Raw genomic sequence first — 27,613 nt, forward strand, 5'->3', positions numbered from 1 at the left:
AGGCCGGGGCGGGAGGAAGTGAGGGGCTGCCGCGAGCATGGCCGACGAGGAGGAGGACCCGCCGGTGAGTGCGGCGCCCGTCTGGGGGAGGGGTGGTCACGGGAAAGTCTCACCCCCACCCCGCGCCTCGGCGGCGTGTGCCCCTTTCCCGGCGCTGCTGGAGCGGCCCTGGCCCGGCTCCTGCCGCCGCGCGGGGGTGTCCTGCTGACGTCAGCAGGGCCTGGGCTCGCACCGGGGCTGCGCTGGGAGCCCATCCCCGGGTGTGCCGGCGTGGGGGTGCTGGGCGGGGCCGGGCTGAGTTAGTGATGGGAACTGCGCCCAACCAGGGGCTGCGGCTGCACCGCTAGTGTAACCAGGGGCAGGCGGACTCCAACCTGGGACCCTTGGAGCTTAGTGCGTATGTAACTCAGACACCTGTGTGCGGTTCGCTGCCCCGTGCAGTGGTGCCGCGACCATTTCCCCCTGGAAGGATAAGTGTCCTCTGCAGCCGAGGCTGGGAGCCAGCTGACCTTTCGCTCAAGCTGTAGTACAGGTACCTGCACTGAGCTCCAGGGCTCCCAGGTTCGGGTCTGCCTGTGGGTAGTTACATATGAACCGCTACGGTCTGAGCTCAAAGCCACTCAGCCAAGGCTGTAGAGGAGACTCCGGGCAGGGTGACCATAAAGTGGATGCCAGCTATGTAATTCCAGGTACGGCAGTCGTGTAGCTGGAATCAGGGTATCTATGATCAACTTAACTGTGGATGGGAGCAACCTACTTTACTGCTCCAGAGAATGAGGTGTACAAGGATCGGCTGTTGACCCCTGATGGTTTGATTTCACACGTCCTCACCAGGCTTGTGAAATTGAACACCAGAAGATCAACCCTGACCAGGTTGATCTGCTAGGAAGTGTGGATGTACTCTCATTCTTTCTCCCTGTGTGTGGTCTAGGTGTCACTACGTGGGACAGTGAGCCCTACCCAGTAGGTGTGTGGGTTACCACTGCTTCCAGCACCTGGGCTACTGGAGCCTTATGGCCCCCTGTCAGCTTTTGACATGGTTTGTCTCCAGGCTGAATCTTGCGAGCACAGGAGAGACAAGGCTAGCCTTAGGGCAGGGCCACCAAAAATCACAGGATAGGCTTTAAAAATCATAAGATTATGTGAAAATAATAACTTGGTATTTTCACTGGCATTTTGCTTTTTAAGTCTTCAGTATGCTCTGGGGTCACATTTTGATACTTTCTCCACGCCCCCAGGGATTAGAAATTTACTTCTTGTTTAAGAATGAAAGCTGAAATCATCCTACAGCGACTTGACTCTGTTACTATTTGATTCTGGGAGCTGGCACTTTCAGGATAGCAGTCATTAGTTATGAGATACATGACACAACAGTCAGGGGGCAACCCTGGAAATATATTTTCTGGGACTGGCTTCTCTGGGTGAAAGAGACATAAGAACATAATAATGGCCATACTGGGTCAGACCAAAGGTCCATCAAGCCCAGCATCCCATCTGCCGATGGTGGCCAATGCCAGGTGCCCCAGAGAAGGAGAACAGAAGACAATGATCAAGTGATTTATCTCCTGCCATCCATCTCCTGCCCTTGTTCTGAAGGCTAGGGCACCATACTTTATCCCTGGCTAATAGCCATTTATGAACCTAACCTGCAAAAATTTATCAAGCTCTTTTTTAAACCCTAATAGAGTCCTGGCCTTCACAGCCTCCTCGGGCAAGGAGTTCCACAGGTTGACTGTGCGCTGTGTGAAGAAAAATTTCCTTTTATTAGTTTTGAACCTACTACCCATCAATTTCATTTGGTGTCCCCTAGTTCTTGTATTATGGGAAAAAGTAAATAATTTTTCTATATTCACTTTCTCCACACCATTCATGATTTTATATACCTCTATCATATCGCCCCTCAATCGCCTTTTTTCCAAACTGAAAAGTCCCAGTCTCTCTAGCCTCTCCCCATATGGGACCCTTTCCAAGCCCCTAATCATCTTAGTCGCCCTTTTCTGGACCTTTTCTAATGCCAATATATCTTTTTTGAGGTGAGGAGACCACATCTGCACGCAGTACTCGAGATGTGGGCGTACCATAGTTTTATATAGGGGAAGTGTGATATCTTTTGTCTTATTATCAATCCCTTTTTTAATAATTCCTAACATCCTATTTGCCTTACTAACTGCCGCTGCACACTGCGTGGATGTCTTCAGAGAACTATCCACTATAACTCCAAGATCCCTTTCCTGATCTGTCGTAGCTAAATTTGACCCCATCATGTAGTACGTGTAATTTGGGTTATTTTTTCCAACAAACTTTCAAGCTTCAAAGAGAACTTTTCTTCAGGGCTTAAGTATACGTGGTCAAAGGGAATTCTTAATGAAACACAGGCATGTTCCCCACACTGTCACACTGGGGGACTGCCATGCAGAGGTTGTGAGATAGGGAGTGGGGCTTAGGCTCAGGCTATATCCTCAGCTGGGTTTGTCAGCTATGCTGCTGTGTCTGATCTCCCTCTCTGCCTCACCCTAGTTTGAAGAGGATACTGAGGAAGCTGGAGGAGGCCCAGATGGTGGGCAGGGCAAGAGGAAGAGGCTGTTCTCCAAAGAGTGTGAGTTTATCATCTATGAGTCTGGGTCAGTAAGGAGTTGGACTCTCACCCTAGGCTATGACAACTGCATTTGTAGCTTTGCTCCTCTGGAGATTATAGTCTATGTTAAATGATGTAACTGTAAATCATGATATGACAAAGTGACAGGCCCCAGGAGTTCTGTGAGAGTCTCATGTAACCTGGTGTAACCATGGAGAAGGCAACACACAGTACTGCTGTTTAAATAAGATTCACAATTTGGATTGTGTGGTCCTTTGTACCCAGACATACCCCAGTGAACACAATCCCTTGGTATGCTCACTTCGGACATGGGCACTTAATGTTAAGTCCTGGGTGACTGATCTAGGATGCTGAAAATCACCGTCAGCTGAAAAATGGGGCCCTTTGAACCTGTGCTAAAAACAATCTAAATCGCTTTCATCACTGGTACAGAAACTGTTCTTGGGAACCTTTGGAACTGCCACCCAAGATTAAATCCTGTTCCATATAATACACTATCCCGATCCTGGAGCTTACTATCAAGTACAGTTCTGGTAGTACTGCATCTATGTATTTCAGATGGGTTTTGCTAGTAGTTTCTATTGACTGCCCATTGGTTCTGTCTATGTGGTTCCATCAGCATGCTATTATTGGCACAATTGTACAGACTTGTAAACTTAGGCTTGGTCTACACTATGCCCATGCCTCCTTGTCAATCTAAGATATTTAGACTTTTAAACCTACTTAGCATGGTGTCTTCCATTCAGTAAGGTTGGTGGCTGGTGCTCTCTTATGAACTCTGCCTACTCTTCTTGTTCCGGTGAAGTGTTGGATTCGATGGGAGAGCACCGGAGATCGATTTGCGCATATAAGCAGGCACAATAAATTGACTTCTAGTGAATTGCTGTGTGTAGTGAAGACAAGCCCTTAATTTGGTTACAGAACTTAGTGCATGTTGCTAAGTCTCCTGTGTAACTGGAACAAGGGAGCTTTCAGTGATACCATGTTTTGTGTTTCCATAGTAAGATGTATGATGTATGGATTTGGGGATGACCAGAATCCCTACACAGAGTCAGTGGATATTCTTGAAGACCTGGTGATAGAGTTCATCACAGAGATGGTAGGTTCTATTAAGAGATCTGCTTAGTTTGTGTATAAACTGCGAAGAGATTGGTCCATGTAAAAATAGATCTTAATTAGACAGTAGTTAGGAATGTCCAATCCAGAAAAAGACACTTATCATTAATAAAAATCCTGTGCTAGTCTAGTTAAATATATGATTTGCATCCCAGTAGTCACTTACCCTGCATCCTTCAAAGGCTGATAATCTTGTTAGCATTCAGTTCTTTGTATAACATTTTTATATGATACTTTCAAAGGTAAAAAAGTGTCCTGCATGCTCTGTGTGCACATTGGATCTCATTTCTGTTATAGAAGATTGGTCTTGCTATCCTTAAGTTGTTGTTGTGTTTTTTTTTTTTTAACTCAGCTGTATAATTCCTTTTCTGGAGTACAGAAGGTTTGTATATTGTACTATCTAATTTTTACCTAACTGCCCACAACTCCCAGTACTCCTTTCTCTACATCGTTTTGCAGGTTGTTTGTCTTCTGTGCACTTACTGCTTCTCTGACTTTGGTGTCATGTGCAAGTCTGATCACAATTCAGTGTACACACACAATGCTCAGCGGAGGCACAAAGTAGATGTGCAGGATGCAGATATAGGCTTGGTTTGTGGGGTTTACATATTGTTTGACTTTTTTATGACAAAGCACTTTAAAATGTAGCACTTGTGAGTTGCCAGGAAATAAGATTTTATTTGAGTTTTGGAGTGGGGTGCCTACAGACTAGCACAATAGATTCTTGGTCTCAGCTACTGTGGTAATGCAAATATTTAATAATTGGCAGGAAACATTGCTGCTTAAAAACTGACTCCATCAGTGTGTAAATGGGCCACCTACAAATGCTCTCCTAGCCATAGTTCAGCTGGGATGGCAGCCCTCAATCTCTGAAATTATTCATTTCCTCTTCAAAAGTGAGAAGAAAGTTAAACTGATTGTTAGAAACATAGTGTCAAGTAACTTGCAAGAGAGAAAAGGGACCACACATTTCCATTAAATCATTTGCATTTTTTAACAGACTCACAAGGCAATGTCAATTGGACGGCAGGGTCGCGTGCAGGTTGAGGACATTGTTTTCTTGATCCGCAAGGACCCACGGAAGTTTGCCAGAGTAAAAGACCTATTGACTATGAATGAAGAACTGAAACGGGCCAGGAAGGCCTTTGATGAAGCCAACTATGGATCCTGATATCTTTGTATTGTGCAGAGATGATCACCACTATGGCTATGTACAAATTTGAGAATTATTTGTTCAGTACTCAATAATTAACCCCTACTGGCTTGGGTTTGATTCTGTGTTTTTAGGGTGGGTCTCGGTGCTGGTGTGTCTGCCTAGGCTTTAGCCAAACAAGCCTGTAAATGTACCTTAATGTATTGTGTAGTTTTAATGGTTTACCCATATTTTAAGAAAAGGTAGGAGAAGCCCAAACTAGGAGGTCTTCATACTTGTTTTTAGCAACTCTAGTTTTGACCTATTACACCCTGTCATGTACCAGATGACTAGAAAGCTAAATGAAAACAGATGCTTGATAACTATGCTGCTGTTCTCATTAGTGTCAGATATGCTTCACCTAATCCACCTTAAGTGAATTGCAAAGGAGTAATTGAAAACAGTCAGAGCCTGGACACAACTGGGTTTGGAGAAGTTTATTATAGTGTAGTTAGCCAAAATATTGGAATTTCTGCTCTTTGTATAGGGATATTTAGGAACAATAAAATAGCTTCACAGTTCATTCAGTTCTCTTGCTTTGCTATTTTAAATATAGTCAAGGCACATGTGGCTATTTCCACATAATAAAGAATAACTTCATTGCAATAAAATGATGCATGTCCAGTAGCCTTAAGCCCACAATAGGGTCTTAATTTTCTGTGAATGAATGTTCTCATGGAAACGGCTTTGCTTTTTTTTTTTTTTTTTTCTTGGTATGCTGCCAGACCCTAGGGAAGATGCTGACTTCTTAGATTTAGCTTCATGTCCCCTAGATATAACTGCATGACAGTGGTTCTTTCCCCAAAAGTGTTACAGAAAGACAAGACAGTTTTCAGGCATGTATTAACCCAGAGGAGGCAATCAGGGCTGAATAAACTGCAGGCCCCCATTTCCTTCTGACATAATAAATCATGGTTTTCCAAACTGCGGGAGCATGAAGAAATTCCAGGGGTGGGCGTGAGGCAACCCAGCCCACTCTCCCATCATTCCCCCCACAACCTGAAGAAAGATCCGGCCTTTGCTTCCACTTCTCAGCCCCTGCCATTTTACGTGGTGACCTGGTGCAGCCGCTATAAAAAGCAGGCAGCTGGCAAAGACCCACATAGAGCAAGCTGCTCTCTGCAAATGAGTGAGTGCAGGGCAAGTGGGGGGGAAGGAGGATGGGGTTAGATGGGGAGCTGGGGGTACCTGGCTTTGTGGGAGGGGAGGGAAGGGGCTCGAGTTGGGGGCTTGCAGGGCTCAGGTGGCCAGCCGTGGTAGAACAGGGCTTAGGCTGGTGGGTGGGCCCTGGCAGTGTGGGGCTTGGGCAGTTGGTGGGCAGGTGGATGGCTGGCCCTGGTGTCTGGAGGGCGAGCGGATGTCTGGTCCCAGCAGCATGGGGCTCAGACAGGCAGCTCCAGCAGTGGAGGTTATAGGTGGCTGGCATGGGCAGCTCTGGAGGCTGGCATGGGGCTCAGGCAGCTGGGGCTTCACCAGGCAACCGTAAGGGGCCAAGAAAAATTATTTCTGCTTATTTTTAATTTTAAATAATTTTCATACTAAGTTTTTGTGTTTATTTCAAATTACAAATTGATTTTTGTGTTAAAGGGGGGTTGGATGATAAAGAAGAGGTGGGCGGGCATGAGGGTTTCTCAAAAATCCAAAGGGTGCATGATGCTGAAAAGTTTGGGAACCACTGTAATAGATCAAGCTTAATGATGTCATTGTGTCAATCAAATAGCAATTGAATAGTTTTTATAGTGGTGGAAGATCCAACTGCTCTGCTCTTTCATGGCTGGTTTAATGTCTGAAACACAATACAGAGAGGGAGGTCCTTCAGACCTAGGTTTAAATTCCACCACAGATGACTTACGTAGAACAATTTGTATCTTAAGTATTTTACTCTGATTGGGTTTTCTGCAGAAGGTCATAAACACGAGTCCTCGCTCTTTGGTAGAAAGGGTACAGATCCTGCGGTGCTTCTTTTGAAAGAGCAGATATTGTATTTCTCTCTCTAGCCCACTGATTTTGGGATTGCATACTGATAGCTCTTGTTGTTGCATCTTCTACAAGAAAAAATGTTTAACTGTGAATTATAAACTACAGCATAGCCTCACCCTGAAATTCTCATGGCAAACAAACTGCTACAAACTAGACCATTTCTTGTGACTGGCCTGTTGCAATCTGATGCAGGATTACTCAAGCCTAATGCCTGAACCTAGTATTTAACCTTGTAAATAGCAGCCTGGTGGACTTGTAGACATTTTTATTTGTATACAAAGAAAATAAAATCACAAAAATGGGCAAGGGTAAGGGGGCTACTTTTATGCCTGGTTCAGGAGTTGTGTAGTTAAATCTGAAAAAGCCAGATGCCATTAAAGAGAAATCCATAGAACACTGTCAGTCTTTACTCAAGTAAATGCCACAGTAGTAAATCTCCTTTTCACTACAATGGACAGACAGGGTGGTGTATGAAATACAAAGTTTACATCTGTGCTGGAGTTCACAGGAGAAACTAGGAATGATATTTGAGGCACTTCAGAGAATGGAAAAGCAGAGCTATCCCATCTTCTGTTTTTCTTGTGGACACTATGGTGAAGACTGGTTTTTAAGGAGGCATGTGTACACTCATCCCTTGCTGTATGAGCACAACTGGTTCCCAACTTTCTGCTTGTGGCCAAAACTCATAAGAGGGACACTAAATTACCATTAAAATACACATTAAAGTCTCTGATTGGTTCCTAGTGCTCCTAACTCAAAGTGAAAGCATGTAGCACTGCTTTTAAAAGGTAAGTGAACATAGGGTCTGGGGTAGGGAGGAAGGTTGTTGGAGGGTTAGGGCTGGGAGCAGTTTGCGGCCATGAGCAGGAGGGAGGGTTAAAACCTGGTGGCGGGTCGGATCTATGGCGTGTTAAGGTTGCAGTGGGTTGGGTCCCTGGGGCAGGTGGGGTTCAGGCTGCAGCAGGTTGGGTGCTGGGTGTGTGGCCAGGGGTCAGGCTGCTGCAGGTTGGAGCATAAGGCTTGTATGAGCGGGGGGAGTTTACTTGTCTAGTGAACAAAGGTAAATGTGTGTGTCCCGTTTTAGGGAGTACTCGTTTAATGAGGGATGAGTGTATCCAGATTGTGTATTATGCTGCCTAGCAGCTCCAATTGTAAACCAGGATCCCATTGTCGTAGGTACTGGATAACAGGAGGATATTCAATATACCTCCAGTACTCCTCTGTTCAACAAACCCCATCTGCTGTTCCTTTAAGACCCTCACTGAAAGGTCTCCTCTGTTCCTCAGTGCAGTTGTCCCCCTGCCCCACGTCTGCAGAGATGGGGTCCAAGGAGTGTCTGTGTCAGAGTCTGAGAGAGCTAGCCACTGGGAAAATCTAAACAGTATGCTCTGTAGGACCTGGCTCAGGAAGACACTTGCTGCAGTCTACTCTGAAGGGCAAGTCCTTAGAGGCAGTTACTGTTTAGACTATTTTCCCAGATGTCAGCTCTCACAATCTCTGACACACACACTCCCTGGACCCCATCTCTGCAGTTGGGGGAGGGGGACAACTGGGCTGAGGAACAGAGCAGGAGACATTTCAGTGAGGGTTTTAGAGGGACAGCGGCTGGATTTTATCATCAGCAGAGTAGTGGAGGTATAGTGGTCTGAGGACATGAGGTAAAGGGGTAGGGGGAGTCAGTACTCCTTCTCCACAGCTTGCACAAGGGTCCTGGAACAGCTGTAGGATGGAGCCAAGTGAGAGGAGCACCTGGCTCTGCTAATCATCTGGGTGGCTTGTGACACTCCTGAGCAGGTGTGTGGCTTACAGGGAACAGTGGTCTCTGTATTTATTTTCATCTTAGAGCTACACTAGTCAAACTTAAGCCAGCACTGAGTGATGGAATGTTTTACTGAAAAGCTCATCTAGACCTGCATTGGGCAGGGTAGTAACTAAGAGGAAGTGGGTTTGTGTCTTCTGTTGAAGACAGTTTTTATTTTTAATGGTACAGCTATGCTACTTCCATGCACTGTAATTGACTGCATTTGGTGCAAGCTGGAGCAGTAGCATACTTCTCCCACAGGCTGAGCTGTTTTATGCACTTAGTGAGCACTTGGAACAGGCAAGCATCTCTCAGAGCCACAGTTATCAACAGAATTCTAACCTGAGACACTTACAGTAAACCCTCAATAGAACTGACTAATGGTGGGGGAAGGTTGTCTGCTAGTCCAGCAAGTCTGTTATAGGCAAGTGTTTTCCCACCCACCCTGTCAGGCTCCCCAAAACAAACAAAAAAAACCCACCACTCTCTTGAGCTGCTGGACCCTGCCACATTGCTGGAGGCACCCAGCTGGAGAGGCCACTACTGGAGCTGCCACACATGCATGGTGACTCCAGTGGAGGAGGGGGCAGCTCCTCCACGCTGCACCAGTAGTAGGTCAACTTTTTTTTTTTTTGGTGGGTGGGGGGGATGATTTTTATGGACTCCAGTGGACATTGGGGAACAATCAAGGCAGGGGGATGTCTTGTTCTGGAAATCCACTAAATTGAGGCCTGTAAAACTGAGGGTTTACTGTATTTACATTACCCCTCCTGCCCTGGCCACTAGAATTACTGTCTAGGTCACCACCTCTGCTGGGATTTAAACTGCACAGCACCAGCAGGAATTAATTTTCAAAGCATTAGGTAAGTTTCAGATCTGGCCCAGCAGTGGAGGTGAGGTGTCCAACACCCTCACCACAGGTGGCTACTTAGCCAGTTGACTGCAGCTAGTTGGCTTGATCAATAAATGTTTTCAGAACAACACGTCTACTTCCCTTTAATACTTCAGAGCTGGTTGGACACCATGGCACTTGAATGCAGAAGACTTAAGGCAGTAGGTCTCACCTTTCCAGACTACGCTACCCCTTTCAAGAGTCTGTTTTGTCTTGTATCCCTAGGTTTCACCTCCCTTAAGCAAGTGATGTACAAACTTAGACATAAAAACATGGGCACAGCACACTTACTGAAAAAAAATCACTCATTCTGCCATATAATCAAGTGGAATATAAATTCTGTACTTACATTATACTGCTCTCTAATATACACTGTAAAGTCTTTGTCTACATGAAATTTTAATGTGCACTGACTTTGCTAGTACTTTATGTAGCCTAGTGAAAAACTGGGCAAATATTTAGATGATGTACTCCTGGAAGACCTCTGTGTACCAGCAGAGGCAGAACAAAACCTTGCTTGTGACCTTCTGGCATAAGATAATAGTGTAGGTCTTGGCCCTTGTGCTTGCCTGCACTTCAGGCCTCAGAACACCAGAGACTGCACTCGTACCTCTAGGATCATGTCAAGACAAAGACAGCTGGCTTCCGTACCAGCAGCAAGTACATGAAATGGGGTGTCTGAAGAATGCAAAATATTTAAATATTTTAAAATTCCACTTGTGGCAAGGGAGGAGTTCCTCTGACAGCCAACAGCAGGTGTCCCAGCTCCTCCATGTACTAGAGAAGTCTTGCCTTCAAGTTGGTTTCTGACATGGTATTTTATGTTACAGTCTGTGACTTAACGTGGTGTCTCATCATGCAGGATAGCTACGGCCATTTTGCTTTTCCTCAGGAAGTCACATAAAATGCCCAAATAAACCACTAGTCCCTTAGCAAGACCCTCTCACACCCATGAAGATTTGCTGGGCTGTTCAACCTCTCTCTCCCCTCCTAAGCAAAACATTTACAAGGAAACATTCAGCAGGAGTGCTACTTTTTCTGGAGTGAAGGCTCACTAGACCCCAACCCCTCCAATTATTGCAGGGAAATTAAGTAGGTTGATTACATAGACTACTTTAACAATGTTTCTAATGGTCTCCTTAGGAGACACCAACCCATATTATAGAGGCAGATGATTATGGCGTTTGACAGCAATGGTCCCCAAACTTTTCAGGACTGGACCTCCCCCACTCCTGCCCCCATGCCTCCTCCCAAGGCCAGGAGCGTGGCCATGATTCTGTGTTGGGGAGGAGACACAGAAGGTAAAAGAGCCAAGTCTGGGGCCCAGGCTGAGAACAGAGGGGCAGCTAGAGGCTAAGGCTATAAGCATGGCCGGGGTGGAACTAAGGCTGGGCATGGGATAAGAGCAGAGGTGGGAGTGGAATGGGGCTGGGTGGTTCTTCTTTCTCACTCCCAAAGGGGCTGGCTCAGGGCCCCCACACTTCCCTGCACATTACTCCACACCCATCATGGGGGGCACTCTCCACAGTTTGGGGTTCATACGTATTACAGTGACTCACCCATTCCACCTCACACCAGCTTTATACCCCCATTGCTGCAAAAATGTCATCAATATCATCACTCTCAACAGCCTCTTTCACTGCAGGCCCAGGGTTTCTCTCCAATGCCACAGGTTCAGAGGCCCCCTTTTTGTCTTGCTCTCTCATGTGTTTGGCAGCATCACAACCTCCCGCTTTTCGTAAGCCAAGTGACTGCTCACGTGGCTGAACAGGAAAGAGGGACACAGCACCCAGCATACTGTCTTCAAAAAGGGTGGAAGTGTTTTGTTGAACGAACTCTGGAGCCTTCTTGGAGACTGATTTTGACCTTCTGGACAGTTTGATCTTCCTTTGCTGCCAGGAACTTCCTCTGCAGTACTGCTTTGGCCAGCACGCCTTTTGCAAGCCAGAGAGAAGGTATTTGCAGATGGATGCTTTAACACAGCCCAGTTTTTTCTTCAAGCTTTAAAGTGAAAGAAAAAAACAAACAAACAAACAAAATATTTTCAGTGGCAGGAAGAGGAAAAGAGAAAATGGTTTTTGCTCTGATAAAATTCAACCCTCTCAGCTTTGGGAGACTTGACACTCTAGGTTGCACCTCTCAAAACTAGAATTCTCTCATCCACCAACATCCATCATCTGGCAGGATCTTGGACGTTACTGGATCAGAGAGGCCCCAGCTGAGGGGCTGCTATAAGGACAGGCTGGAGCCCAGTGACAAGGGGATGGGTAGCCCTGTGTAGGGGAGGCCCGGGGCTTGTGTCCCTGGTGCCAGCTCTAGAGCAGGGGCATCTGCCAGCTCCCAGGGCTGGCTCCCCTGCCTGGGGCTGGAGCCGGCAGCCTGGCAAGGGAGGTTTGTGCTGGCTCCCTGCCTGGGGTTGGAGCCACAGCCATGCTGGGTTGAGGATGGCAGCATCAACCCAGCAGGGGCTGTGGCAGGTAAGTGAGTCATGGTGAGGCAAAGGACCTTCCCTCATCTGGCAACTGCCATTGTTTGAGACGGATCAGGGCCCGAGGGTGCCGGATAAGGGAGGTGAAACCTGTAGGACATTTTCCTTCTTCTCTTACAACCCAGGGGTGTAGAGCAACGTAAAAATCATAAGCCCAGCTAAAAAGTGTACTCCTCCACCCTTACATCTTACCCTGGTGTCAAAAACATTCATTCATTTATTCATTCATTCAAAACAAAGGAAAAACACACACCCACACATACACACACACCCCTTTACTACAGATGAGTGAACAGAATGATGCAGTCATAGAAGAATTCACCTCCCTGTAATCTTTTCTAGATCTGTGAACGTTCCAAGGGCTTGTCAAACCAGGGACTTGCAGCCACTTAAACAAACTGATTTAAGCCAACGGTGGGCAAAATATGGCCTGTGGGCCAGATCCAGCCTGCCAAGCTGCCAAATCTAGCGTAAGGTCCAGCGGGTGTCTTGGACAGTCTACCCGACCCCCCACACGCTGCTCAAAGCAGCTGGCTACAGGGCCATGTGCTCTGAGCACCACTGTGAGCCTGGGGTGGCAGCAGTGCAGGTAGCCTTTCCTCCTACCCACGCCATGCTCACAGCAGCACTCAGAGAAACACACGGGCCCCAGAGCTGGCTGCTTAGAGTGGCGCGCGAGGTGTGAAAGTAAAGGAGCCTGCCTGAGGGAAATTGGCCAGCGTGAGCTGCAAGACTGTGCTGGGGGCAGCGGGGGAAGCATGCAAAGCCTGTCCCCAGCCACCATGCTTGTAGAGCTTTTCTAAGTGCTCCATGGCTCCCCACAGCCAGAAGCTTTGAGCAACAGGAGATTTAGGAGGAGGGGGACACATGGCAGGCAGCTCGTCTGAGGGACCTGCTGACCTCCAGTACCCCAGCTCCTGCTCCTCCCCCTGCATTCCTGTCCCAAGTCACAGCCCCAACTCTCTGCACTCCTGCCCTTGCCCCCATATCCCTTCCTAGACCCTGCACCCCAGTCCGATCCCAGGTCACAACCCAAACTCCTCCACCCCATCCTGCACCCTAGCCCCAGGTCACAAGACCCTCCCAGATCCTGCATCTCCTCCTGCGTCCTAATCCCCTGCCCCGGCTCACAACCTCCTCCACCCAAACTCTCCCCCCCCAGATCCCACAAGCCCTTCTACACTCCAGTCCCATACCCTGAGTTCCCTTCTGTGCCCAACCTCCACCCCAGATCCCACATCTCCACTAATCTTATAGGAGAGTCTAGCTCTTGACCAGTTACCAAATTATTGGCCTGCCCCTCCTCCCCATCAAAAATTCTTGCACACCCTGATTTAAGCACACCGGTGGACTCGTACTTTGGTTAAAAAGCTTATTTCAGTTGAACTTAAATCTGATCTTAATTGACTTAAGACAAGCCCTGCCCCCCCAAAACAAAGTAATTCATACAAGAACAACAGTGTTCACACAAAGATTAGTATTAGCCTAGCTACCTTAGTTTTAATGCTACATTGATGTAGGAAAGTCATATTGGTATAACTGCCGTAAGGCCTAGATGAAAAGATAATTGAAAGGGTACAAAGTGTTATGCTTGAAAACTCCAGAGCCATGGTAAGTTAGACCTGCCTGCAACCCTGAGCCTCCACATGCTGCAGCCGTTTGCTTTTCAGAAGTTTTGTTCCCAGAAAGAAAGCTTCTGACTTGAGCTTTTTGCGTTTGCACCAGAGAATGGCTGTTTTCAGAGCTTCCGACAGTTCTCCGAAAGAGCAGGTTTCTCGAAACCTTAACACAAGAGATTTGGCACACTGGGATCTCACTTCTTTTGCATTAGAAAGCATCAGCTTGAAGTCTATGGCCTGAAATAAAGTTGAGGAAAGAAATCAGCGTGAAAATAAAATCAAAGTCTCAGACTGATCCTCAACAGGAGAGAGGCTCAGATGCTAAGTGTTACAGAAACATCCTTTACTGCATGGGAGCCAATAGCACAGCAGCCTGGCTGTTAAGAATAAGAGACTTGAGTTCAGTGGGCTGCAATTCTATTCAACTCTACCACCAACTTGCTCTGTGACTCTGGGAAGTCACTTCATTTCTCTGTGTTTGCTTCCCTATCAGTGGAATGGAGACCGAGACCCACATCTGTAAAGCACTCAGATCAATGAGAAAAAGAAAACTACATTATGCAAAGTCTCCGGGCCCATCTGAGCAGCTAAGAAAAAGTAAGCCGGGGAAATGCCATGGAAGCCACTACAGGCTGAACCTCTCTCATCCAGCACCCTTGGGACCTGACCGGTGCCAGACAAGAGAATTTGCCAGATGAAAGGTCAATATTGTCTTGCACGTTAGCAACACTTCCACTGCTTACTGGGCTCTTAGAAGACGTTTGGGGGTAAACTGCAGCTAAATAACACATAGCACTGAGAACCAGTACTGGTGGCTGTAAACAAACTTTATGGGACCACAGGAAACTTGGCCACACCCATGATGAATGATTGTCAGGCTAACTAAAATCATGCCAGATTAGGGATATTGCCGGATGAGAGAGTTCCAAATTAGAGAGGTTCAACCTGTAACTTCGAAGAACCAGGGACAGGCAATGGAAAGGGAAGAGAATATTTTCCATCACTAAAAGACCTTTGGAGCCCCGATGCCATCTCAACACAAATGTTGTACCCTTAAAGCTACACCAACCTCTTGAACTCTGGGTTTAAGTTGCCTACGTAAGGTCTTGATGTCAAATCCCAACTGCTTCCCTGGGGAGGGGAGAAAGAAAAAATTATCACTTAAAAATAGGGAGAATTAGTTGGGTCTTTTCCATAGCTGCACAGTATCAGCCCTGCACAGCCAGATAGGAAAACACCAGGTCATAAGCCCTCTCACACCAGAGCTCAGCATTGCAAGCAGGCAGTGTGAAGGAGGACGACAAAAAAAGCCACAAAGAAGATGCATCTCAGCCAGCTAAATGCACAGAACAAAATGGATGATGAGAATCACAGAAAATCCTGGGACGGGAGATCTAGTGGTTAAAGTACAGAATTAGGAATGCGAAGCTTCTTCTCCACTTACTGGGAATGTCAACGGCTACTAAGCAATTTTAGGTACGCCAATTGCGTACTTAAAAATCAATTTTGCAGCTGTCGACGTTGATCCCTGGCCTCGCTGCAGAACGCCCACAGGAGCACTCCTCCCGCCAACATGCCTGAATCCTTGCAGCTCACAAGGAGTTCCAGGGTCAACACACGCCATTTTGCGCATGCACCAAACAGTGCCCCGGAAGATCGAACCTCAGCATGCAATCTTCTGCACTCAGTGTAGACATAGCCAGAGGATCTTGATTCTGTGGTATGGGGCTTGGTCAGTTTACTTAGCTACACCATCCAGCCATTTATAAAATGGGGAGGAGGAATTATAAGAACAAGCTGCCTCCTTAGACGCCTGCTGAGAGGCTTAAATTAGTCATCTTTGTAAAGGGTTTTGAGATCCTGTACTGGAATGCATGGTGGACGTGCAAAGCCTTACTTAAGTCTCTTCTCCCCACGCCCAAAAAATTAAAGTCTTCTGACACTTCCAGAAAAATAGTAACAAATCTGTAACACTTACCACTTCAGAAGACGTGAAAGACACGGGTAGGCCACACAACCTTCTTGCCATTCCCAGCATCTAGCCCAGAGAAGCTTAAGGCAAAGCATTTCATGCTGGGACCTATGGTATCCTAGAGTGACACTTCAAAAGCAGCAGCTGGATTTTGCTCCATTTTAACCTAGGGATTAAGGGTGCATTGCTAACATGGTTCTCCCTACCAACGCTACATCAGAACTCTTTACCTTTGTTAGCTCTCTTCACCACAACTGGCTTCCCAATATCAACAGAGCGCTGGATCTTTGTCGTCCTCTTGCTGCCCCTTGCAGGAGCTGCCTGGCCTTTCTTTTTGGACCCGGATGTTGTAGCAGGTCCTGCAAACAGTTTGTCCAGCCACTCAGTTGGCTTTTTCATTCCAAGCACATTAGGTCTCTTCTTCTCAATCTCCGAATAAAGGGGTCCCAGGAACTCAGTGATTCCAGAAGGGAAGTTAAATCCCTTAATATAAGGCATCTGCTGGGTTGCGGACACCTTCTGCAGCAACCCAGATACCACCCCATATAACGAAATGAGGCTTTGTAATACACACCTATAAAGGATCCTGAGAACAGAAACACATGGACATGAGCCCACTGAAAAAACTAGCTATTTAACTTGTATTCACTTCCCAGCTACACTAATCTTTGCTACTTGCCTCTCCCTCCTAAAGAAGTCCTTTCCCTTTTCCCCCACATAAATTTCTGGGCCTGACTTCATGTTCTCTTCTAAGGAGAAGGCTTTTTTCTGTAGCCACATGGTAAGGCCTGTACCCTTTGTCTGCAGCCAGGTTAAAAGAGCAGCAGCCATTAGCTGTAATGCAGAAAGTCACATTCATATTCCATCGAAATTGCATTAAAATAGTGTAAAACTAGCCTGTTGAGGAGACCATGCAAGAGGGTCTATATTTTTTTCAGTCTAGTTGCACACCTTGTGCACAAAGCAATGATGCAAAGAGAGTGGACCAATGATTTCACAGAAAGAATCAGGAGCATTAAGGAATGGCTCCAGTCTAAATTTGATTTTCACTCTGAGGCAGAACTGAGCAGTTATTGGAAAATCCCAGATGTCGAAAAACATTGTAGCAAAATGACACCCTATAGAATAGATAGGTACATGAAGGGTGAAATGAAAATGGCTAAAGAAAAATATATGCTTTTCAGTTTATGTAAAGTGCAGGTCCTATTAGCAGTTGTGGGAAAGGCCTAGAAGAATAGGGCTAACTGGAGAAAAGAAAAGGACCTGGAAGGTAACTGATAAGATAGAAGAAAAACTCCTTGGAAAAGTCACCCAAGTTATCGGTAGTGGTTCAAACGGATTTAAGCAAACAAAAAAAGTTAGTCATGTAGGGCCTGATAACACAGGCTGAGGTTGAGGGTTCACTCCTAGTACCTGACCTGTCCAGTTGGAACCGACTAAAATGGGTTTGAGCACCCTGCATTTCGTCCTCTTGTAAGTATCTGATCCATGCTTTTAACTGCATGGTAGTAGATGGGTGTCGTTGTTGCTTAGGTTTTTAAGACACATTTGGAGCAGCTGCACAAATATCATTTGGCCTTTGGATTTAGTAAGGTAAATTATGTTTAAATTAGTGTCATGGTAATACCTTGTGTTGTTATTAATACAGGATGAACTTCTCTAATCTGTCACTCTCTCTGTCTGACCACATCTGTAATCCGGCATGATTATAATTAGCTGGATGATCACTTATAATGGGTGTAGTATCAGAGAGGTAGCTGTGTTAGTCTGTATCCTCAAGAACAGCAAGCAGTCCTGTGGCACTTACAGACTAACAGATATACTGGAACATAAGATTTCATGGGCAAAGATCCGCTTTGACCACGAAAGCTCATGCTCCAAAATATCTGTTAGTCTATAAAGTGCCAAAGGACTTCTTGCTGTTATAATGGGTGTGTCCAAGTTTCCAGCAATACCATAAAGTGTGTTTACAGCCACTTGTCCTGGCTCCCAGTGTTCTGTGCAGTTATTCACCTGTAAATTTACCCTTACATATCTTCTAGGAAACCAGTAAGCAGTAAGTGTTGATAATGCAGGCAATACTAACCTCTTGTGGTCCCAATTTTATATTAACCTGTAATAATCATTCTAGCAACTGTGGTTGTGGTATAATTAGAGAAAATTGCTAAGTGCCAAGTATGTGCATTTCACATCCACTACAGTATCCCCCCAGCTCTCCAATAAGAGAACACAGCCTGTTTGTCACACCTGAAACTGGAGAGAGGGAGAAATGTTGCATTGACTAGTGCTACACCATCCTATTCTGGCAACACAGCATGTCTGTTACTCTATGCTTTCTGGTTAAGTGAGCTATCTATCTGTTGGTGAAAGTACCCATGGATAAGACAGACAGGTAAAAAACACTAATGATTTGTTTTAAAAAAATTTACAAACCATAATCTGCTCAACAATCCCGAAACCACAGTGTTCAAGAGGATGTATTCTTCCAAACACAGATGCTGAACAGACAGGCTGAAAATTCAGCTGATTAAGCTTCAACAACAATGAAACAATGGATAAACAGAACTCAGTGAATGAAGGGACTTTGCTTAAAAAAAATGTTTCAAGCAGCAATATCTTTGGCACTAGTTTAGGCTGGGCAATGCAAACAATTTTTGATGAGAGGGGGCACTCCAAGAATTAGGAAAGTGGTCAAGGCCACACTCTTCTGATATTAATGGGGACTATGTGTGGGGTCTGGGCTGGAAGTTAGGAGAGAGTAATCTGACCCAGAGGAAGGGCATAGGAGAGGGCGCAGGGTCTGGGAAGGAACTGAGCAGGAGCAGAGGGCTGGGAAGAAGGGCGGGGTGCCATATCCAGGCTCTGGCCAAGAAGTGCTTACCTTGGTGGCTCCTGGCCAGCAGCCCAGTGGGACCCTCAGGCAGGGGGGCATGCTATGCCCCTGAATGCCACTCAAAGTGGTTACCTGTGGGGGACATGCTCTCTGCACACGCCTGTGAGAGGGGGCCCTCTGCATTCTGGGCCACGGAACACAGGAGGGTTGGATCTGGCCCAGGCGCCACATTTTGCTTGTCCTTGAGCTTGGGATACCCAAACAGTGGGTTAATCGGGGCTGCAATGGCAAACTTACCAGCAGCATCAGTTTCACATCTAATAACACACATAGGTGGGCGCAACTTGAATCTTCTTTAATGGATTAAATAAAAATTGCTTGGCCAAGTCCAGCAGCAATTATAAGCCTCCAATAAGTAGATCCAGTTTGGTTCTCACCATGGCACTGCATGGAGAGGGCTGCAAGTGATATGTAAGAAAATCCTTTTGTAAAGAGAAAGGATACACAAATGCTTTGCAGCAACACTCCAGTAAGCGCAACAAGAGTTTGCAGCCTCCCAAGATCTTCACCGCCACCACTTCTAGCACAGGCTGGCTGGGAACTAAGCACTCCCCTCCCTTTTCAGATTTGTTTTTCCTGCATTGACAGAAGGGTGAGGAAATGGTAGTTACACTCAGCATGTCTTATTTTCTTCTGTAGTTTTTAGCAGCTTGCAAGTAATGCTTACAAGGCCTTGTCTACACTACAAAGTCAGGTGCTTTGGTGCGTGTCTGTTCTTAGATCTGTCTCCGACTGATATAACTGCCCCATTATGGCAACACAGTAATAGCACTTCCTTGAGTGGCACTGAGTGATGGTCAATACACAGTGGCTAATGCAACATGAGTGTAGACACTGTGTTGCTTATGTTAACCCTACTAGTCCCCCAGCAGTTGTCCCAGAATGCCTGACACTGACCGCTCTGGTCACAATTATGACCTCTACTGCTTAGGGGTCACCAGAGGGTGGAAAAAGCCCTTTAAAGCTCCCCAATTTTCCCATTTGGTGAGCACACCTAGTAGCTTTCCATTGTTGCGTGCACCCAGGGCTACATGCTCCAGCTCAGATTACACTGGTGATATTAGATCTCCTGAGCCTGCGGGGACAAGAGACTATAAAGACACAGCTATGGACCAGCTGTAGAAATGAGTACAGCTATATGTAGATTGCACAGGGGATGCAGGAGAAGGCACGTGAAATCAATGAGAACGAGTGCCACGTAAAAGTGAAGAAACTACATCATCCACACCAGGAGACCAGGGAGGCCAAGAGTGAATCTAGAGCCACACTGCAGCTTCACGCATGCCATCCCTGACAGAGACCCCACCCCACCACGAATGCCTCCAAACAGTCAAAACCATAGGCTACCAGAATGAACAACAAGGATGAGCAGTAGGTGCAAGAGAATTAGGAAGAGGGATGTGTAATCAAGGGTCCAGCACTGCCGTGAGTCAGATCCTGTTTGAGGCTCCACAGCAGTCAAGCACGGGCGAGCCCAGTGCAGAGGAAGACGCTTCACGTAAGTGTAACTAGTTCCCCTTACGCTGATGGTGTCCCCAACTTATACCGCTATCAACTTCTCACTAGTTTACTCATACTAAAGTTGCAGTAGGACAAAGAGAAGAGGAGCTGTTGTCTAGTTTTCATCGCCCTGTAGAGTTAGGCAAGGGGGGAAATGCACAGCAGTTAGGTACATAGGGTTGGCCCTTGAATCCTCCTGTACAATCTCGATGACACTTCCATGAAATTCTGCGGTCTTCTCCCAAAGGGTTCCAGGGATGGCAGTCTTATTTCTCCCTCTGTGGTAGGGCACTTTCCCACACCACTCAGTGAGAACTTTGGCAGGCAGCACTGCAGTCCACAGGTAGCAGCTTACAGGCCCGGGCAGCGTTGGGATGCTAGCAGTAGTGGTGCTGCCTGTGCTTTTCATCAGAGGGGTAGTCATGTTAGTCTGTATCCACAAAAATGAGAAGTCCTGTGGCACCTTATAGTCTACCAGCATTTTCAGGGCATAAACTTTCGTGGGCAAAGACCCACTTCCTCAGATAACAGCCTTCCAGCAGCTATCCCAAAATGCCTGACACTGACCACCCTGTTCACAATTGTAACTCTACTGCTTAGGGGCCACAGAGTTCACTTTGCCAAAGCATCTAAGTGGGTTTTTGCCCACGAAAGCTCGTGCTCCGCAAATTCTGTTAGTCTTTAACGTGCCACAGGGCTTCTCATTGCCTCTGTGCCTTTGTTACCCACAGGAGTGAGATATCAGCTACGATCATCAATGTCTGTGAAAAATGATGCCAGTATTCAGGGCTGTTTCTCTACGTTCATAATTTCAAACTACCAAGCAATTCTCTCCTGTGCCTGGCAAGGCACGCTCACCATGGCTGGTGCTGTAAGTGGTGCCCAGCACAAACTCTTGGAAGCAGATGAGTTAATGAGCTTGTCTTACTGCTTTAGAGGAATAAGGGAAGGAAGTTCTGCACCTTAACTGTCTCTCTCCATTGGGACTGCACTAACAATGGTATACCAGTGTGTTTTATCCGCCATTGCCCCCCTGAAGGGCTCCTGTTCCATACCCGGGGAATGCCTGAGTCGGAAAGGAGGAGATGAAAAAAAGAACATTTGCAATAACGTGTTCAATGAGACCCTGCAAACCAGTGCTGAATCAGACCCTGAGCACAGAGCCTGGAGTGTGAGAACTGCAGAGAGCCTGGAGAAGGAACAAGCAGACAGGAGAAAGGCCCGAGAGTCCCAGCAGAAAAAGGAGAGGGAGGTGCAACAGAACGTATTGGGGCTTCTCTGGTAACAAACGCAGATGCTGCAGACTCCTCTGGGCCTACAAGTTGAACTGTCCTGGGCTTGTCTCCCTTTGCAATCCATGGAGAACTCCAATACAGCACATTCCTATATTGCCCCCGACATTCCACACAGCATCACGGGCAACATCTTTATACCATCGTTCCACCCATGGGACATTAAGGACAACCAGACCGTCACAGACACTGACCTGTGAAAGCCATGGGTCCTGCGTATGTGGGTAAAGTGGGCATATGAATGATATCTTCTCCCTGAGTTAAGTGTTGTTCTATGAGGTTTTTAATATCTTTGCTTTGAAACTGCAGAGATTTTTTCTTTGAACTGTTTTTTAAGCAACACAATTCTATTCGTTGGAAAATAATTTGTCTTTATGAGATCACAGTATAACTGCAGAATCCCTAGCAGTTCTGAAAGCACCCCCTTGTGTACTGCGGCAATTCAGAGCAGCAGTGACCTACAGCAAGCACCACACAATTAAGTAAGTGCACTGACTGTGTGATATTCATAGATGTACACCAATCACCACACAATTCCTATCAGAGCCCAAAACAGCAGGGCCAGGGAGAGCACAGTTCACCACAGCACATTCTTAGACTCACTGTCAAAGTACTCTATCGAACCCTCCCTGAGTAGGGTGACCCTATCTCCCCCTCTGGCCAAAATGGGACAGATGGTCACCCTTCCTGGGAGACAGCTGGTGGCTGCCCTGTGGGGGCTGCTGCCTTGCCGGGGAGATGCGGTGGTGCAGCTGCATCTCACAGCTGCCCCAGGACTTGGGGCACTGGGAACTAGGCTGCCCCACTGCCAGCAAAACTCCCTGCTATCCCCAACTGGGGGAAGTCGGGCAGCAGTCATGCCACCACGCGGGTCCAGCTCATGGCTCTCCCCAGCTGGGGGAATCATAGAGTCCTAGGGCTGGAAGGGACCTCAGGTGGTCATTGAGTCCAGCCCCCAGCCCAAAGCAGGATCAACCCCATCTGAATCATCCCAGCGATGCCTTTGTCAAGCCAGGACTTAAAACCCCTAGGGATAGAGATTCCATCATGTCTCGGGTGGCAGCCATGTCAATGCACAGGTCTGCCTCACAGCTCCCCCCAGCTGGTAAAAAAAGTAGAATCCAGGGCAACTAGCCCCTTTGGCAAGATACATTGGAACACCAGGATGGTGCCCAAAATATGGGGCTGTCCCTCCCAAAACAGGACAGATGGTCACCCTATCCCTGAGCTTTGTAGCTCTGCATTGCACAATTTAATAGCCTTTGTGTCTGGCTGTTCAAACTCCACCCCAGCAGCAAACTTTGTCCCCTTTGCTTCACAGATATTATGCAGGTCACAGCAGATGGTTGTAACCACTAAGATTCCCCCTACCTCCCTCACTGAGATCCAGTTTTGTAAGTATGCAATACCAGCATCCCCTACATGTACCCAAAAGCATATTCAACAGTTGTGCTACACAACTGAGCAGACTTCTGAATTTCTCCTAGGTGCTGTTGAGGTGGCCAGTATGCAACTTTGAGAGCCAGAAGAGTAAGATGTAGGGTGGGTCCCCCAGGATCACTACTGGCATTGCAGTATTGCTAATGGTAACTGCCAGTCAGACAAAGGTGCCTGCTTGTAACTTTCTGAGCAGCCCTAGGTTCTTAAAGATACAAAAGTATCATGGACCTTACAAGACCAAGCAACACTGACAGGCTAAGGTTACACTACAGCGATCTGCTGACAGAAGTCGCTGTCGGAAGAGATTTCCCGACAAAATTTCTGTTGACAGAGTGTGGCCACACACAAAAGCCAATGGAAAGAGTGCTCCGCTCTACTGACTGAGCAGCTGGACTGCCCACCTGCTCTCAGCAAAATAGGTGCCTGGAAGTACAGGAAAGAGGGCTGCCCATTGTCCTGGACACCACGTCTGTCAAGAGTGAGCCCCCCCCAGAGCATCCACACAGCTTTTGGCGCTCTTCCGACAACAACCTTCTGCCTCTCCCAGATGAGGAAGTGCTGATTTCTGTCAGCACACTGTTGACAAAACACAAAGGCTGTGTCTACATGTGCCACTTCTTCCGGAAACGGCATGGTAATGAGCTGTCCGGAAGTTGCTAATGAGGCGTGGATGTAAATTTCCACACCTCATTAGCATATGAGCACATAGAGGGGGCTTCTGGAACTCCAAACCTTCTCAAAATTTTGAGGAAGAGGGGGCTTCTGGAAAGAGGGTTTCCTTCTGGAAGATCCCCGCAGACTGCACGTCTGCACATGTATTTTGGAGTCCGGAAAACCATCTTCTGGACTCCAAACCACATGCCCATATGCTAATGAGGCATGGGAAATTTACATCTATGCCTCATTAGCATCTTCCAGATGGCTCACTACCATGCCACTTCTGGAAGAAGTGGCATGTGTAGACACAGGGAATGTGTATGTGGACAACTTTTGCTGTTTAAAAAAAAAAACAAAAAACTCACTCGTGTAACTGTAGCCATATAGGTGAAGCACCTCTACTGAACCACCAATGTTGCATACCAGAGAAAGGTAGCCTTTTTTGTTGACATCCTCTGTGGCAAAGCGGTCTGGTGTCAAACTAGTGATCTATACGTCTTCTACTGCTCCACAGCAGTTCAGGAATCCCACTCCCGCAAATCCATCCACTCTGCCTGGCAGGTTGCCAAGAGTCAGCCCAGTGCAGCAGGAGAGGAACGATGGCCCCCATATGTTTGCATGACAACAGCCCATTCCATGGATTTTCTGACTCCACAACTGTTTCCTATTTACAGGTGGCAATTCAGCCTTACAAGTTTCCACAGTACGAACTTGCTTCTCCAATGTAAGTGAAGCACTCGTTTTGGTGTTCCTTTGCTGGGGGGATGGGATAAGCTCAGCACATAGATTCAGGAAGGTGGCCTTTTACATCCAAAAGTTCTTCAGCCATTGCGCATGGTATCCATTTCTATTACAATGAGATCACAGAAAGCAGTGCTCCCTTCTCAATCGCAGAAGTGGCACTCTACCATCAGCAGCCCTTCCATGAATGACACAAGCAAGCTGAAACTGGTTCTGACTATGTCCCACCCCACTCTCTCCTTCAAGAAATCATCGCTTTCCTCACTGATTTGGTTCTTCTTATGACCCTTCAAATACTGGGGCATTGCGTGTCCTGTGCTTGCAACACTTATGACAGTAGTGTAGAGCTGTGCACGCTCTATGCTTCTGTCAGAGCTGGTGGACAGTCATGGGATTTTTTTTTTTTTGAAAGACGAGGAAGTTATGAGATATAGATGACATTTGTTGATGGAGACAGTTGCACACCGAGAAGTTGAGTCCTTGCTCCCCAACACAGACACACAATTCATTTCTGCCTCGTGATGAAATACCAAAACTTCCCAAGAGACAGACAGCTAGAAGGTGGCAGAATGCACACTGGGATACCTGCACAATGCGATGCACCATGGGTATTGACACAAACACTCGTGGTTAAGTATGCACCAAACTGATGTTAGGAGCCAAATATATAGGTGTATACGGTCTATGGCAGCTTTATGCCAACTTAATTTGGCTTGACTCAAGTTTGTAGTGTAGACATGGCCTAAGATACTAAACTATGTAGAGAGATAATAGGTGGTAGGATACACAGTTTCATGCAACTTACCTGGGACACAACTCTGCCAGGTTTTGAATGGAGCCTATCAAGTTCATCTTATTTAAACGCTTTAAGCATTGTTCTACCTGAAAAGAAAGCAAATACTTTTAGGTGGATATTTTCAGAAAAACAAGTTTCTTAGGTCTAAGGCTTGTCCATTAAATTAGGCAACATCACGCCTTCTCAGTCAGTCAGGGGCAGTACATCCGCTTTTTGGGTCTTGTACATTACTGGTACATTTAACTTGGTACCTTCAACTATCCAAATAATGGTGGTGGGATCTCTCCATTACATTAATGTTGAAAGGGATTTACATGGGGGCAAAGAGACCTTTGATTAATGATAACTTCTGTAGGCTGCATGTTTCTATTTGGGGGATTTAATTACATTTCCAAAAACAAAAATGCTGGTGACTTCAGAAAGAGGCAGCATATCCAGTGGATAGACAGGATTAGAAAAACCTCAGTTGTAACTTCAGTTTTGCTATAGCAATGAGCAGCATGCTTATATTTAGATAGAATACTACCACTTTTTTAGAACTGGGGATATGCAGCTTCTCTTTTTAAAACTGCTTTGAAAAACTCAGTTTTTCCCCAAGGACAGTTTGCAGAATTTGTCTTTTAAAGGCAATTTGTGGATTATTTTTCCCCAACTCATTATAAAATGACCACGAATATTTGTATTTCTACCATTAATAAGTAGTAAAAAGCATGAAATGGATAAAAACATCTAATTACATTTATTTAGAGTCTTAATTTGATCACAAATGGTTTTAACTATGGCTCCTATCGAAGTAAACAGCAGAATTCTCATTAACTACAAAGGAGCAGGACTTAGTTCAGAAACCAGTAGAACTCATTTACAATGCCTTAAAGATAAGTGAAGAGTGTTATGAAACTGCCAAAACCCATACTTTCTGGATGAAAACAAGCTTGCCAAATTTCTTATTCAAAAGGAAGTTTTGAGAATAGTGCAATGTACTCATAACTGAGATTTAGAAAGCTCATTCCATCCATAATTATTTAATGAAGCTTCTGCTTACTGACCTGTTTCAGAGACAAATAGGTTTTGTGATGAGCCATTCTGTTGTGGAAACCATAAAGAATCGAATGTAAAACTTTTCCTTCTACCTTGACAGCTTTACTGTTTAGCAATGTGTTAACCTTATAACATCCCGTAATAACAGCTGGAAGGCATCTCACTTGGGGAAAGAATTGAGACATTAAATTAATTGTTTTTGAGCTCTATCTAAGATAAAAATTATAAAAGCAAAGCATAAACATATAAAAACTCATGACCCAAAACACAAGGACCAAAGAAATACACCTCACAAAAGAGAGGGCTACCTGTCTGGTTTTCAATTTGACCAAATATTGGTTTGTTACTCTTGCCTGAAATACATTCTTTAGTCCTTACTTATGCTAAACCACATGGAAGTGTCATTAAAATGGAATTTTAAGACACATACTGCCCACTCCCCCTTTTTCTGTTTCCCGTTTCACTTAGCTTTGAGAGTGCAATTCAACTAGCCTAGTCCTTATCGCAATTTCTAGTCTAACAGATTTGTTCCTAAAACCACACAGAAATAGAAGTAAAACTACCATGAAGTGAGTTGGAGGAGCAGGTTTTGTTTTTGTTTTTAATCATCATCACTTCTTGTCAGGTGTCATTTAAACCACATACCTGTAGACCTCTGGAACTAAAACTACTAGACCAAGCCCTTTAAAAATCCATTTTCCGACCCTTGACAATCCCAGTCACACAAAGGCTTCACACATCAAAACAAAAAGCATCAAGCTGTTCTGGTCTGGCTATGGTCTGAAGAAGTGGGACTGTCCCACGAAAGCTCACCTAATAAACCATTTTGCTAGTCTTTAAAGTGCTACTTGACTGTTTTTGTTTTGAAAGGCTTCACACAGTATGTGTTTCGCTGTCAAAGTCACAAATGATAAGGCACACCTAAAAGGTGCGCCATGTCTGCAGACAGGAAAGGTTAGACCTAACGTGCCTGTAGGTATGGAGCATCGCCACATGTGTACAGAGCCTGACTGCTGAGTTCTGCCATCCTCTTCCCCGCAATGAGCCCCAGGGCTGCCTTTCGCTAACCCCCACCCCAACACCCCTCCACTGCAACCCTCCGGCCCCACTGCAGTTCCCCCGGCCCCCCCGCAGCATCCTTCCAAGGCAGCCTCTGCCAGACCCCAGCATCCTGCTAGGGCAGCCCCCACCCAGAAACCCAGAATCCCGCCCCCCTGCGCCCCCATTTCCCCTCATGGCCCGCGAGGAGGTGGCACGTGCTCGCTCTGCTCTCCCTAGCAACGCCCAGCGCTGCCCTTTGCTCCGATACCTGCGGGGTGTTGGGCCGGCAAGGCCACCGTAGCGCAGCTCGCGGGCCATGGCACATCCCACCGATTCCACGCCGTGGACATCGCCATCTTGCCTGGAGGACGGAGGGAGAGAGGAGGGAAGGGGCGGAGCTAAAGGGAAGGGGGTGGGGCCGGGCGGAACCAAACAAAGCGGGGGTGGGAGGAGCCCAAAGGTCTGGGCAGATGCGGCAGGCGCCCGGAGCCTCTGGGGGGGATTGGCTGAGCGCGTGCAGGGTGCGTGGAGTTCCGCGTGGGCCGGGCTGCAGAGTCCT

General features: G+C 46.5%; 2 protein-coding genes across 2 annotated transcripts; one reads left to right on the forward strand and one right to left on the reverse strand.

Moving 5' to 3' along the window:
* TAF13 (TATA-box binding protein associated factor 13) lies at positions 1–4,980 on the forward strand. Its single transcript, XM_075000034.1, has 4 exons — positions 1–64; positions 2,518–2,596; positions 3,598–3,695; positions 4,713–4,980. Exons 1-4 carry the CDS (start codon positions 38–40, stop codon positions 4,881–4,883), a joined length of 375 nt encoding a protein of 124 aa, XP_074856135.1. The 5' UTR covers positions 1–37; the 3' UTR covers positions 4,884–4,980.
* A 1,838-nt stretch (positions 4,981–6,818) lies between these two features.
* On the reverse strand, positions 6,819–27,415 carry RMP64 (ribonuclease MRP subunit p64). The gene is made up of 10 exons (XM_075000029.1): positions 27,323–27,415; positions 26,022–26,176; positions 24,985–25,061; positions 18,994–19,125; positions 18,090–18,167; positions 15,887–16,242; positions 14,754–14,815; positions 13,692–13,921; positions 11,137–11,578; positions 6,819–6,949 (listed from the first exon to the last, which is right to left on the reverse strand). The coding sequence occupies exons 1-9, from the start codon at positions 27,408–27,410 to the stop codon at positions 11,158–11,160; spliced, it is 1,599 nt and encodes a 532-aa protein (XP_074856130.1). The 5' UTR covers positions 27,411–27,415; the 3' UTR covers positions 6,819–6,949; positions 11,137–11,157.
* Positions 27,416–27,613: the final 198 nt, after the last annotated feature.

The sequence above is a fragment of the Carettochelys insculpta genome, chromosome 1 (genome assembly GCF_033958435.1).
Source record: "Carettochelys insculpta isolate YL-2023 chromosome 1, ASM3395843v1, whole genome shotgun sequence".
In the NCBI taxonomy this organism is placed as follows: Eukaryota; Metazoa; Chordata; order Testudines; family Carettochelyidae; genus Carettochelys; species Carettochelys insculpta.